Source organism: Callionymus lyra, chromosome 3 (assembly GCF_982586985.1).
Source record: "Callionymus lyra chromosome 3, fCalLyr1.hap1.1, whole genome shotgun sequence".
NCBI lineage: Eukaryota > Metazoa > Chordata > Actinopteri > Syngnathiformes > Callionymidae > Callionymus > Callionymus lyra.
The window spans coordinates 5,228,164-5,241,463 of record NC_141820.1 but is presented as its reverse complement, the minus strand read 5'-3'; the positions used below and the strand labels follow the sequence as shown (position 1 = coordinate 5,241,463).

Sequence of the window (13,300 nt, the reverse complement as noted above, 5' to 3'; positions counted from 1 at the left end):
GTGTCGTTTACACTATTGTAACAGTATATTTAGTGTCTAAACCAGAAGGATGTGTCTCGCCTGCAGTTCATACAAAACTCTGCAGCCAGAATTCTGAGCTGCTCTAGTAGAATAACTCACATTTCTCCTTCAAACTCTTCACTGGCTGCTCTAGTAGAAGAACTCACATTTCTCCTTCAAACTCTTCACTGGCTGCTCTAGTAGAAGAACTCACATTTCTCCTTCAAACTCTTCACTGGCTGCTCTAGTAGAAGAACTCACATTTCTCCTTCAAACTCTTCACTGGCTGCTCTAGTAGAAGAACTCACATTTCTCCTTCAAACTCTTCACTGGCTGCTCTAGTAGAAGAACTCACATTTCTCCTTCAAACTCTTCACTGGCTGCTCTAGTAGAAGAACTCACATTTCTCCTTCAAACTCTTCACTGGCTGCTCTAGTAGAAGAACTCACATTTCTCCTTCAAACTCTTCACTGGCTGCTCTAGTAGAAGAACTCACATTTCTCCTTCAAACTCTTCACTGGCCGCTCTAGTAGAAGAACTCACATTTCTCCTTCAAACTCCTCACTGGCTGCTCTAGTAGAAGAACTCACATTTCTCCTTCAAACTCTTCACTGGCTGCTCTAGTAGAAGAACTCACATTCTCCTTCAAACTCTTCACTGGCTGCTCTAGTAGAAGAACTCACATTTCTCCTTCAAACTCTTCACTGGCTGCTCTAGTAGAAGAACTCACATTTCTCCTTCAAACTCTTCACTGGCTGCTCTAGTAGAAGAACTCACATTCTCCTTCAAACTCTTCACTGGCTGCTCTAGTAGAAGAACTCACATTTCTCCTTCAAACTCTTCACTGGCTGCTCTAGTAGAAGAACTCACATTTCTCCTTCAAACTCTTCACTGGCTGCTCTAGTAGAAGAACTCACATTTCTCCTTCAAACTCTTCACTGGCTGCTCTAGTAGAAGAACTCACATTTCTCTTTCAAACTCTTCACTGGCTGCTCTAGTAGAAGAACTCACATTTCTCCTTCAAACTCTTCACTGGCTGCTCTAGTAGAAGAACTCACATTTCTCCTTCAAACTCCTCACTGGCTGCTCTAGTAGAAGAACTCACATTTCTCCTTCAAACTCTTCACTGGCTGCTCTAGTAGAAGAACTCACATTTCTCCTTCAAACTCTTCACTGGCTGCTCTAGTAGAAGAACTCACATTTCTCCTTTAAACTCTTCACTGGCTGCTCTAGTAGAAGAACTCACATTTCTCCTTCAAACTCTTCACTGGCTGCTCTAGTAGAAGAACTTACATTTCTCCTTCAAACTCTTCACTGGCTGCTCTAGTAGAATAACTCACATTTCTCCTTCAAACTCTTCACTGGCTGCTCTAGTAGAAGAACTCACATTTCTCCTTCAAACTCTTCACTGGCTGCTCTAGTAGAAGAACTCACATTTCTCCTTCAAACTCTTCACTGGCCGCTCTAGTAGAAGAACTCACATTTCTCCTTCAAACTCTTCACTGGCTGCTCTAGTAGAAGAACTCACATTTCTCCTTCAAACTCTTCACTGGCCGCTCTAGTAGAAGAACTCACATTTCTCCTTCAAACTCTTCACTGGCTGCTCTAGTAGAAGAACTCACATTTCTCCTTCAAACTCTTCACTGGCTGCTCTAGTAGAAGAACTCACATTTCTCCTTCAAACTCTTCACTGGCTGCTCTAGTAGAAGAACTCACATTTCTCCTTCAAACTCTTCACTGGCTGCCAGTTTCTTTCAGGATCAACTTTAAAATTCAGGTTCTTACTTTCAGATCTATTCATGGTCAGACCTCTTACACATCTTAAGACATTCTTATTTGTGCTTTTCCCTGATTTTCTTAGACTCCTGTGTTTGTCTTATGTGTCTTGACCTTTTAAAGTATATATTTTAACTGAGTATTGTTTTCGATTGTTAAAGTTGTTTGTGACCCTGGTATAGAAAGATCTTTACAAATAACCCTTACTTACTCACACACACACACACACACCTACACACCCACACCCACACACACACACACAAGGAGCGATATAAAGGTTGAGAAAGCCTCCTTATTGATGTCAACGTTCTCTGCTCTCATGTGACATCAGACCTTTGTCTCCCGGCTCACCTCTTCCCTCCCGCAGAGACCGGCGTCACGTGGACTGGGTCCACTCGTACCTGTCCATCTGGACGGAGATGCAGTCGTTCATAAAGCAGCACTACACCACAGGACTGGTCTGGAGCAAGAGCGTGAGTATCTCTTGAGTATCTCTTGAGTATCTCTTGAGTATCTCTTGAGTATCTCTTGAGTATCTCTTGAGTATCTCTTCCATCTGCTGCGTGCGTCAACGTAATTCTAGGATATTCTCATGATGAAGGTTTTCTGTCGGACCGTTAACAATTCATGAAACATTTTGTATTATATTAGAAATGTACAAAGTATTTGCAAAAATATTGATATTTTTTCCTGAAGAAATATGGACCAAATAAAGGCGATCATTTAATACATATACACGTATATAAAACATTTCCCGAAGGAGACCTCCAGAGGGATCAAGTGGATCCATCTATCTATCTATCTATTTATATGTAGATACTGTTTATCAGTGACTCCCAACTTGTAGGCCGTGGCCCCCTGGTGGGCTGCGAAGGTACTGCAAGTGGATGAGGGTGGATGTAATTATATAAAAATAAAAATACACATAATAATGTTTTAAATGTTAAAACGCGTTAAGTTTAAAAGGATATTAAACATTTTCAAATATTATTTTTAATGATATTGTTTGTGAGTATTAAACATGTGAAGAGGACATAAGAACGCGTTATAACGCCTTCGTAGTTACGGGGTCGGAGGGGGAGGCTGCAAGGTTTTTGAGGCTTGAGGGGCGCCCACCACTGCTGTATATAATATATATTTATATCATGTACACTGTTGAAGGTTCCATTCCTATGCGAACTAGTTCAAAGTTTAGTTCATCATTTTTTAAAGTTCACCGTTCCAAGAATGAAGTACTTTATTTATCCTATATTTTGCTACCAGCTTTTATCCTTTAAAATGATTGACAGTCCATATGTAACCACACACTTGGATCATTTGATCTGTTTAAACATCAGAATCAATGACACGTTTGTTGTCAGTTTTCTAATAGAATCAATAATAAAGTACATGGTACATTATAGTGTATATATAAGGATGTCAACCATATAGAACCAGGTTTACGTCAGAACAATAGGTCTGTATCACTGTAGCAGTGATGCCTTCATGGTCCTGGAAATGAAAGGTTTTTTTCATCCTTCTCGAACTCGTCATGAAACTAGTTGAAATGATTATGGGATGAATGGTTGATACTTAGTGTGTTCGTGCTGCTGTAGCTTCACCTGCTGCTCTTTGTGTTGATGACGTCGTTGTGTGCGACTGGTGTTGTCGGATACGCTGTATTTACACTTTACATTAAGCCTTGTTTACCGTGAGTTTTAGCAGGTTTTTCTGTCTTAAAGCCTCTGTAGAAATTCTATTGATGGAAGATGAACAGAGTGTGATGTTCACAGACACCAGAGTGAACGCCAGCATTTTAAACACAAAACCACACAGGAATGACCAGTTATAAACATAAAAACTAAGGTTGTGTATTGGCAAGAATTTGTGGACCCTGTATAGATATGAGATATATATATATATATATATATTGATAGTGTAGTAACAAGTATATATGTGTAGTATTGTCCAGTACTTGACTCTGGTGTTGTGATAGTGTAGTAACAAGTATATATGTGTAGTATTGTCCAGTACTTGACTCTGGTGTTGTGATAGTTTAGTAACAAGTATGTATGTGTAGTATTGTCCAGTACTTGACTCTGGTGTTGTGATAGTGTAGTAACAAGTATATATGTGTAGTATTGTCCAGTACTTGACTCTGGTGTTGTGATAGTGTAGTAACAAGAATACATGTGTAGTATTGTCGAGTACTTGACTCTGGTGTTGTGATAGTGTAGTAACAAGTATATATGTGTAGTATTGTCCAGTACTTGACTCTGGTGTTGTGATAGTGTAGTAACAAGTATATATGTGTAGTATTGTCCAGTACTTGACTCTGGTGTTGTGATAGTGTAGTAACAAGTATATATGTGTAGTATTGTCGAGTACTTGACTCTGGTGTTGTGATAGTGTAGTAACAAGTATATATGTGTAGTATTGTCCAGTACTTGACTCTGGTGTTGTGATAGTGTAGTAACAAGTATGTATGTGTAGTATTGTCGAGTACTTGACTCTGGTGTTGTGATAGTGTAGTATCAAGTATGTATGTGTAGTATTGTCCAGTACTTGACTCTGGTGTTGTGATAGTGTAGTAACAAGTATGTATGTGTAGTATTGTCCAGTACTTGACTCTGGTGTTGTGATAGTGTAGTAACAAGTATGTATGTGTAGTATTGTCCAGTACTTGACTCTGGTGTTGTGATAGTGTAGTAACAAGTATGTATGTGTAGTATTGTCCAGTACTTGACTCTGGTGTTGTGATAGTGTAGTAACAAGTATGTATGTGTAGTATTGTCCAGTACTTGAGTCTGGTGTTGTGATAGTGTAGTAACACGTATATATGTGTAGTATTGTCCAGTACTTGACTCTGGTGTTGTGATAGTGTAGTAACAAGTATATATGTGTAGTATTGTCCAGTACTTGACTCTGGTGTTGTGATAGTGTAGTAACAAGTATATATGTGTAGTATTGTCCAGTACTTGACTCTGGTGTTGTGATAGTGAAGTAACAAGTATATATGTGTAGTATTGTCCAGTACTTGACTCTGGTGTTGTGATAGTGTAGTAACAAGTATATATGTGTAGTATTGTCCAGTACTTGACTCTGGTGTTGTGATAGTGTAGTAACAAGTATATATGTGTAGTATTGTCCAGTACTTGACTCTGGTGTTGTGATAGTGTAGTAACAAGTATATATGTGTAGTATTGTCCAGTACTTGACTCTGGTGTTGTGATAGTGAAGTAACAAGTATATATGTGTAGTATTGTCCAGTACTTGACTCTGGTGTTGTGATAGTGTAGTAACAAGTATATATGTGTAGTATTGTCCAGTACTTGACTCCTCTGGTGTTGTGATAGTGTAGTAACAAGTATATATGTGTAGTATTGTCCAGTACTTGACTCTGGTGTTGTGATAGTGTAGTAACAAGTATATATGTGTAGTATTGTCCAGTACTTGACTCTGGTGTTGTGATAGTGAAGTAACAAGTATATATGTGTAGTATTGTCCAGTACTTGACTCTGGTGTTGTAGTATTTACACCACATGACTCTTGACAAAGTCGTAACTACTTTCATTTGTTTTCAAACCAAAATATGTCCAAACATCAGCTTTAAAAGCTGCTGTATCCTCTCGTCCTCAGTCATAATTCTTCCTTTAGCTGTTGCAGCACAAAAATGATCAAACGCTGTGAATATTTATGTTAATTGTAGATTTTAATATGTTAATACACACGTTATTTAATAAAAGTATTTTCTTACACCACAAATAATGCGTGTGATTAGCATCATCATTATGACGTTTCTTACTTTATAATACTTTCAAGAAAGCGTCACACTCTGGATCTTCATCTCGTGTTTCCCTCGACACAAGTGTGTATTTCCACCAGTAAATCAATCTTCTCTCGGTCGATAAAAGAGTTGTTCGGTGACACACCGTCCTGTCAATCTTCGACGGCAGCAACCCGAGAGCTGAGCCGCGAGTGTCGGCTGTTGCGTGGAAGACAAGATGAACAGGTGGTCGTCAGGCCGGACCTGAATGAAGGTTCTCTTCCACAGCAGCTGCAACAAAGACTCGGCAGGAGCTGTAACCCAGTCCTGGTCGCAGCTGCTGGGGTTGGAGTCGGGGCGTCCAGGTCCAACGTTTATATCGACCAGCCTCGCTCCTCAGCTTCTCTTCAAACGTCAGCACAAACATCTACTTGGGTTTTGAACCGACCGTCTCTCGGGTCACTTACTGCTGTTCTGACCCGGTCTACTGTTGACCGTCGTAGTAGAAGTTCTTGTCTCTACCTCGCAGCTCTGGGGACTTTACCCCGAACTCACTCCAAAAGATGTTTAGTGTCAGAGAGTGATGATGTCATCAGTTCACTCAGTCACATGATGTTCTATCATAACATGTTTTTTTATTCGCTTAACCTTCTTCAAAACATACTTCTGTTGTTTTGACCTTTTAATGCATGTTTTTAACTATTGTTTTTGATTGTTGAAGCTCTTGGTCTGGAAACATCTTTACAAAGAACTATTACTTACTTCATATAAATACTTGTAAATCTTCTTTTATAGGACATGAACAAAGATACATGAATACAATTCAGAGCCACAAATAAACAAAACCAAGAATGTCCACAAGGTGGCGGCAGAGTCCTCCCTCAATGTCAGAGAATGTCAAAATAAAACTTGCTAAAAAAAAAAGTTTCAGGGAAAATCAGCGAGTCCAGAAAATAACCGATGCACAGTTTGAGGGAGTGTCCAGGTTTGACCAGGCGACGCTGTAAGACGAGCCGACGCCGGTCTGTGGAAAGTGAGGCTGAAAGTATTGATCAGCTGTAAACTTCTGTCCCACAGGGACCCATCGCTCCTCATTCTCTCTTTGAAACATCAGCTCCCAACAGTGGCTCTCATCCTGCCGGTCCTCCTCCACCTCCTCCTGGTCCTCCACCTCCTCCTGGTCCTCCACCTCCTCCGGCGCTCGTCGACGAGAACCGCCAGTCCGGTGCGGCGCCGGCGCCTCACGCCGCGCTCTTTGCTCAGCTCAACCAGGGCATGGACATCACTAAAGGTGGAGCGTCGGTCTGAGCTGAAGTCCAGGTCTGAGTGACTGGTGTCTCCCTGCAGGGCTGAAGCACGTCCTCGACGAGCAGAAGGTCAACAAGAACCCCGGCCTGCGCTCTCAGGCTCCAGGTAGAAGCAAGAAGTCTGGATCGGACGACTGCCCCCCCGAGACCCCGGCTCAGAAGAAACAACCCCTGCTGGAGCTGGAGGGGAAGAAGTGGAGGGTGGTGCGTGAACCTTTACGTCTGAGTCTCCACGCATTTATGGCTGAAGTTCTTCAGGATGTTGAACGATTCAAAACTGATTCTCCGAAGTCACTGAAATACTTCCGTGAACGTCGTCCCTGCAGGAGAACTTTGAGCAGAACCACGAGCTGCTGATCCAGGAGACGGAGCTCAAACAAGTGGTCTACGTCTTCCGCTGCAGGAACTCCACGCTGCAGGTCAAGGGCAAGGTCAACTCCATCATCATAGGTCCGTGGTCCACGTGGTCGTGACTTCCTGATCCATCTTCGTTCCTTTGAAGACGTGTTTTCACTCCTCAGACGACTGCAAGAAACTGGCTCTGGTGTTTGAGAACGTGGTCGGCATCGTGGAGGTCATCAACTCCCAGAGCGTCCAGATCCAGGCGAGTCTGGAGTCCACCTCGAGGTCTGGAGTCTGGACCAGGACTCGCAGACCTTTACCACCATTTCTGTCACTTTGGAACTTTTTGTTGCAGTTTTCGAGACTTGGAAACTTTTTGCAACACTTACAATACAAGACTTTCAACAAGTTGTAAAGTCTTGTATTTTGTCACAAATGTCTCGCAAAATGAGAAAAAAATATCAAAACTAGTAAAAATTCTAACACTGTCGTAAAAACTTTTAGTGACGACTTTTTTACAGCTTTGTGACTTTTTTCTCACTTTGCAACACTTTATGTAATACTTTAAAAACTTTATGTAATACTTTAAAAACTTTATGTAATACTTTAAAAAACTTTTTGTATCACTTTAAAAACTTTATGTATCACTTTAAAACTTTTTGTATCACTTTAAAACTTTTTGTATCACTTTAAAAACTTTATGTATCACTTTAAAACTTTATGTTTCACTTTTTTATGTATCACTTTAAAACTTTATGTATCACTTTAAAACTTTATGTATCACTTTAAAACTTTTTGTATCACTTTAAAAACTTTATGTATCACTTTAAAACTTTATGTTTCACTTTAAAAACTTTATGTATCACTTTAAAACTTTTTGTATCACTTTAAAAACTTTATGTATGACTTTAAAACTTTTTGTATCACTTTAAAAACTTTATGTATCACTTTAAAACTTTTTGTATCACTTTAAAAACTTTATGTATCACTTTAAAACTTTTTGTATCACTTTAAAACTTTATTTATCACTTTATAAACTTTTTGTATCACTTTAAAACTTTATGTATCACTTTAAAACTTTATGTATCTCTTTAAAACTTTATGTTTCACTTTAAAACTTTATGTATCACTTTAAAACTTTATGTGTCACTTTAAAACTTTATGTTTCACTTTAAAACTTTATGTTTCACTTTAAAACTTTTTGTATCACTTTAAAACTTTTTGTATCACTTTAAAACTTTATGTATCACTTTAAAACTTTTTGTATCACTTTAAAACTTTATGTATCACTTTAAAACTTTATGTATCACTTTAAAACTTTATGTATCTCTTTAAAACTTTATGTATCACTTTAAAACTTTATGTATCACTTTAAAACTTTATGTGTCACTTTAAAACTTTTTGTATCACTTTAAAACTTTATGTATCACTTTAAAACTTTTTGTATCACTTTAAAACTTTATGTATCACTTTAAAACTTTTTGTATCACTTTAAAACTTTATGTATCACTTTAAAACTTTTTGTATCACTTTAAAACTTTATGTATCACTTTAAAAACTTTATGTATCACTTTAAAACTTTTTGTATCACTTTAAAACTTTATGTATCACTTTAAAAACTTTATGTTTCACTTTAAAACTTTATGTATCACTTTAAAACTTTATGTATCACTTTAAAACTTTATGTATCACTTTAAAAACTTTATGTATCACTTTAAAACTTTATGTTTCACTTTAAAACTTTTTGTATCACTTTAAAACTTTATGTATCACTTTAAAACTTTATGTATCACTTTAAAACTTTATGTTTCACTTTAAAAACTTTATGTTTCACTTTAAAACTTTATGTATCACTTTAAAAACTTTATGTATCACTTTAAAACTTTATGTTTCACTTTAAAATTTTATGTATCACTTTAAAAACTTTATGTATCACTTTAAAACTTTATGTTTCACTTTAAAACTTTATGTTTCACTTTAAAACTTTATGTATCACTTTAAAACTTTATGTATCACTTTAAAACTTTTTGTATCACTTTAAAACTTTATGTATCACTTTAAAACTTTGTTTCACTTTAAAACTTTATGTTTCACTTTAAAACTTTATGTATCACTTTAAAAACTTTATGTTTCACTTTAAAACTTTTTGTATCACTTTAAAACTTTATGTTTCACTTTAAAAACTTTATGTTTCACTTTAAAACTTTATGTATCACTTTAAAAACTTTATGTATCACTTTAAAACTTTATGTTTCACTTTAAAACTTTATGTTTCACTTTAAAACTTTATGTTTCACTTTAAAACTTTATGTATCACTTTAAAACTTTATGTATCACTTTAAAACTTTTTGTATCACTTTAAAACTTTATGTTTCACTTTAAAAACTTTATGTTTCACTTTAAAACTTTATGTATCACTTTAAAAACTTTATGTATCACTTTAAAACTTTATGTTTCACTTTAAAACTTTATGTTTCACTTTAAAACTTTATGTATCACTTTAAAACTTTATGTATCACTTTAAAACTTTATGTTTCACTTTAAAACTTTATGTTTCACTTTAAAACTTTATGTATCACTTTAAAACTTTATGTATCACTTTAAAACTTTATGTATCACTTTAAAACTTTATGTATCACTTTAAAAACTTTATGTATCACTTTAAAACTTTATGTATCACTTTAAAACTTTATGTTTCACTTTAAAACTTTATGTTTCACTTTAAAACTTTATGTATCACTTTAAAACTTTATGTATCACTTTAAAACTTTATGTATCACTTTAAAACTTTATGTTTCACTTTAAAACTTTATGTTTCACTTTAAAACTTTATGTATCACTTTAAAACTTTATGTATCACTTTAAAACTTTATGTATCACTTAAAAACTTTATGTTTCACTTTAAAACTTTATGTATCACTTTAAAACTTTATGTTTCACTTTAAAACTTTATGTATCACTTTAAAACTTTATGTTTCACTTTAAAAACTTTATGTATCACTTTAAAACTTTTTGTATCACTTTAAAACTTTTTGTATCACTTTAAAAACTTTATGTATCACTTTAAAACTTTATGTTTCACTTTTTTATGTATCACTTTAAAACTTTATGTATCACTTTAAAACTTTATGTATCACTTTAAAACTTTTTGTATCACTTTAAAAACTTTATGTATCACTTTAAAACTTTATGTTTCACTTTAAAAACTTTATGTATCACTTTAAAACTTTTTGTATCACTTTAAAAACTTTATGTATGACTTTAAAACTTTTTGTATCACTTTAAAAACTTTATGTATCACTTTAAAACTTTTTGTATCACTTTAAAAACTTTATGTATCACTTTAAAACTTTTTGTATCACTTTAAAACTTTATGTATCACTTTATAAACTTTATGTATCACTTTAAAACTTTATGTATCACTTTAAAACTTTATTTATCACTTTATAAACTTTATGTATCACTTTAAAACTTTATGTATCACTTTAAAACTTTATTTATCACTTTATAAACTTTTTGTATCACTTTAAAACTTTATGTATCACTTTAAAACTTTATGTATCTCTTTAAAACTTTATGTTTCACTTTAAAACTTTATGTATCACTTTAAAACTTTATGTGTCACTTTAAAACTTTATGTATCTCTTTAAAACTTTATGTTTCACTTTAAAACTTTATGTTTCACTTTAAAACTTTTTGTATCACTTTAAAACTTTTTGTATCACTTTAAAACTTTATGTATCACTTTAAAACTTTTTGTATCACTTTAAAACTTTATGTATCACTTTAAAACTTTATGTATCACTTTAAAACTTTATGTATCTCTTTAAAACTTTATGTATCACTTTAAAACTTTATGTATCACTTTAAAACTTTATGTGTCACTTTAAAACTTTTTGTATCACTTTAAAACTTTATGTATCACTTTAAAACTTTTTGTATCACTTTAAAACTTTATGTATCACTTTAAAACTTTTTGTATCACTTTAAAACTTTATGTATCACTTTAAAACTTTTTGTATCACTTTAAAACTTTATGTATCACTTTAAAAACTTTATGTATCACTTTAAAACTTTTTGTATCACTTTAAAACTTTATGTATCACTTTAAAAACTTTATGTTTCACTTTAAAACTTTATGTATCACTTTAAAACTTTATGTATCACTTTAAAACTTTATGTATCACTTTAAAAACTTTATGTATCACTTTAAAACTTTATGTTTCACTTTAAAACTTTTTGTATCACTTTAAAACTTTATGTATCACTTTAAAACTTTATGTATCACTTTAAAACTTTATGTTTCACTTTAAAAACTTTATGTTTCACTTTAAAACTTTATGTATCACTTTAAAAACTTTATGTATCACTTTAAAACTTTATGTTTCACTTTAAAACTTTATGTTTCACTTTAAAACTTTATGTATCACTTTAAAACTTTATGTATCACTTTAAAACTTTTTGTATCACTTTAAAACTTTATGTATCACTTTAAAACTTTGTTTCACTTTAAAACTTTATGTTTCACTTTAAAACTTTATGTATCACTTTAAAAACTTTATGTTTCACTTTAAAACTTTTTGTATCACTTTAAAACTTTATGTTTCACTTTAAAAACTTTATGTTTCACTTTAAAACTTTATGTATCACTTTAAAAACTTTATGTATCACTTTAAAACTTTATGTTTCACTTTAAAACTTTATGTTTCACTTTAAAACTTTATGTTTCACTTTAAAACTTTATGTATCACTTTAAAACTTTATGTATCACTTTAAAACTTTTTGTATCACTTTAAAACTTTATGTTTCACTTTAAAAACTTTATGTTTCACTTTAAAACTTTATGTATCACTTTAAAAACTTTATGTATCACTTTAAAACTTTATGTTTCACTTTAAAACTTTATGTTTCACTTTAAAACTTTATGTATCACTTTAAAACTTTATGTATCACTTTAAAACTTTATGTTTCACTTTAAAACTTTATGTTTCACTTTAAAACTTTATGTATCACTTTAAAACTTTATGTATCACTTTAAAACTTTATGTATCTCTTTAAAACTTTATGTATCACTTAAAAACTTTATGTATCACTTTAAAACTTTTTGTATCACTTTAAAACTTTATGTATCACTTTATAAACTTTATGTATCACTTTAAAACTTTATGTATCTCTTTAAAACTTTATGTATCACTTTAAAACTTTATGTATCACTTTAAAACTTTTTGTATCACTTTAAAACTTTATGTATCACTTTATAAACTTTATGTATCACTTTAAAACTTTTTGTATCACTTTAAAACTTTACGTATCACTTTAAAACTTTATGTATCACTTTAAAAACTTTATGTATCACTTAAAAACTTTATATTTCACTTTAAAACTTTATGTATCACTTAAAAACTTTATATTTCACTTTAAAACTTTATGTATCTCTTTAAAACGTTGCTCATCACTGATCCACCTCGGCTCACACCTGCGCAGGTGAGCGGCTGCGTCCCGACCGTCTCCATCAACCAGACGGACGGCTGTCAGCTGTTCCTCAGCAAAGACTCGCTCGGCTGCGACATCATCAGCGCCAAGAGTTCGGAGATGAACGTCATGATCCCGCTGGACGGCGACTACGTGAGCGTTCTTGTCCCGCCGCCTTCCGCCCTCCCACCTTTGACCTTTGACCTCGCCTTTCAGAGGGAGTTCCCGGTCCCGGAGCAGTTCAAGACGGTGTGGGACGGATCCAAGCTGGCGACGGAACCCACGGAGATGGCCGGCTGAGTTGAGATGATGTTGCCGTAGCAACGCCAGCTTTTAAAAAAAAAAAAAGGGAAATTTGACAGAAGTTGTGTTTGTGTGTTGATGCTGTTTGTGTCTCTTCATGTAACTTTACGCGTATTTTCTTCATCGACAGTCGAAGACGATCAATAATCCAACCGTAAAAATTAAGTTTTCTCAACTCACTCAAAGTAACTCAATCTTTGATGTTTCTGGGTTTTTTCCAATAAAACTTTTAAACTTGTCTCGTGTTTTCTGTTTAATTTCTTTAAAAACAAATTAAACTTTTAGTTGAAAAAAGATGTTGATTTGTTTAAGAACGAACTTCCTGCCATCGCGGGTTAGTTCATTAAACTTTGTA

The 13,300-nt window shown here is 33.7% G+C and overlaps 1 protein-coding gene across 3 annotated transcripts in view; it reads left to right on the top strand.

Moving 5' to 3' along the window:
- cap2 (cyclase associated actin cytoskeleton regulatory protein 2) overlaps positions 1-13,183 on the top strand; it is a 31,164-nt gene extending 17,981 nt beyond the window's left edge. For all 3 annotated transcript variants that reach the window (XM_087786221.1, XM_087786222.1, XM_087786223.1), the window contains exons 7-13: positions 2,144-2,249; positions 6,599-6,812; positions 6,869-7,032; positions 7,155-7,278; positions 7,350-7,432; positions 12,655-12,795; positions 12,859-13,183. In XM_087786221.1, the coding sequence (XP_087642347.1) occupies positions 2,144-2,249; positions 6,599-6,812; positions 6,869-7,032; positions 7,155-7,278; positions 7,350-7,432; positions 12,655-12,795; positions 12,859-12,942 (916 nt within the window). In that variant the 3' untranslated portion in view covers positions 12,943-13,183. The remainder of the gene's footprint in view (positions 1-2,143; positions 2,250-6,598; positions 6,813-6,868; positions 7,033-7,154; positions 7,279-7,349; positions 7,433-12,654; positions 12,796-12,858) is intronic.
- The last annotated feature ends 117 nt before the right edge of the window (positions 13,184-13,300 follow it).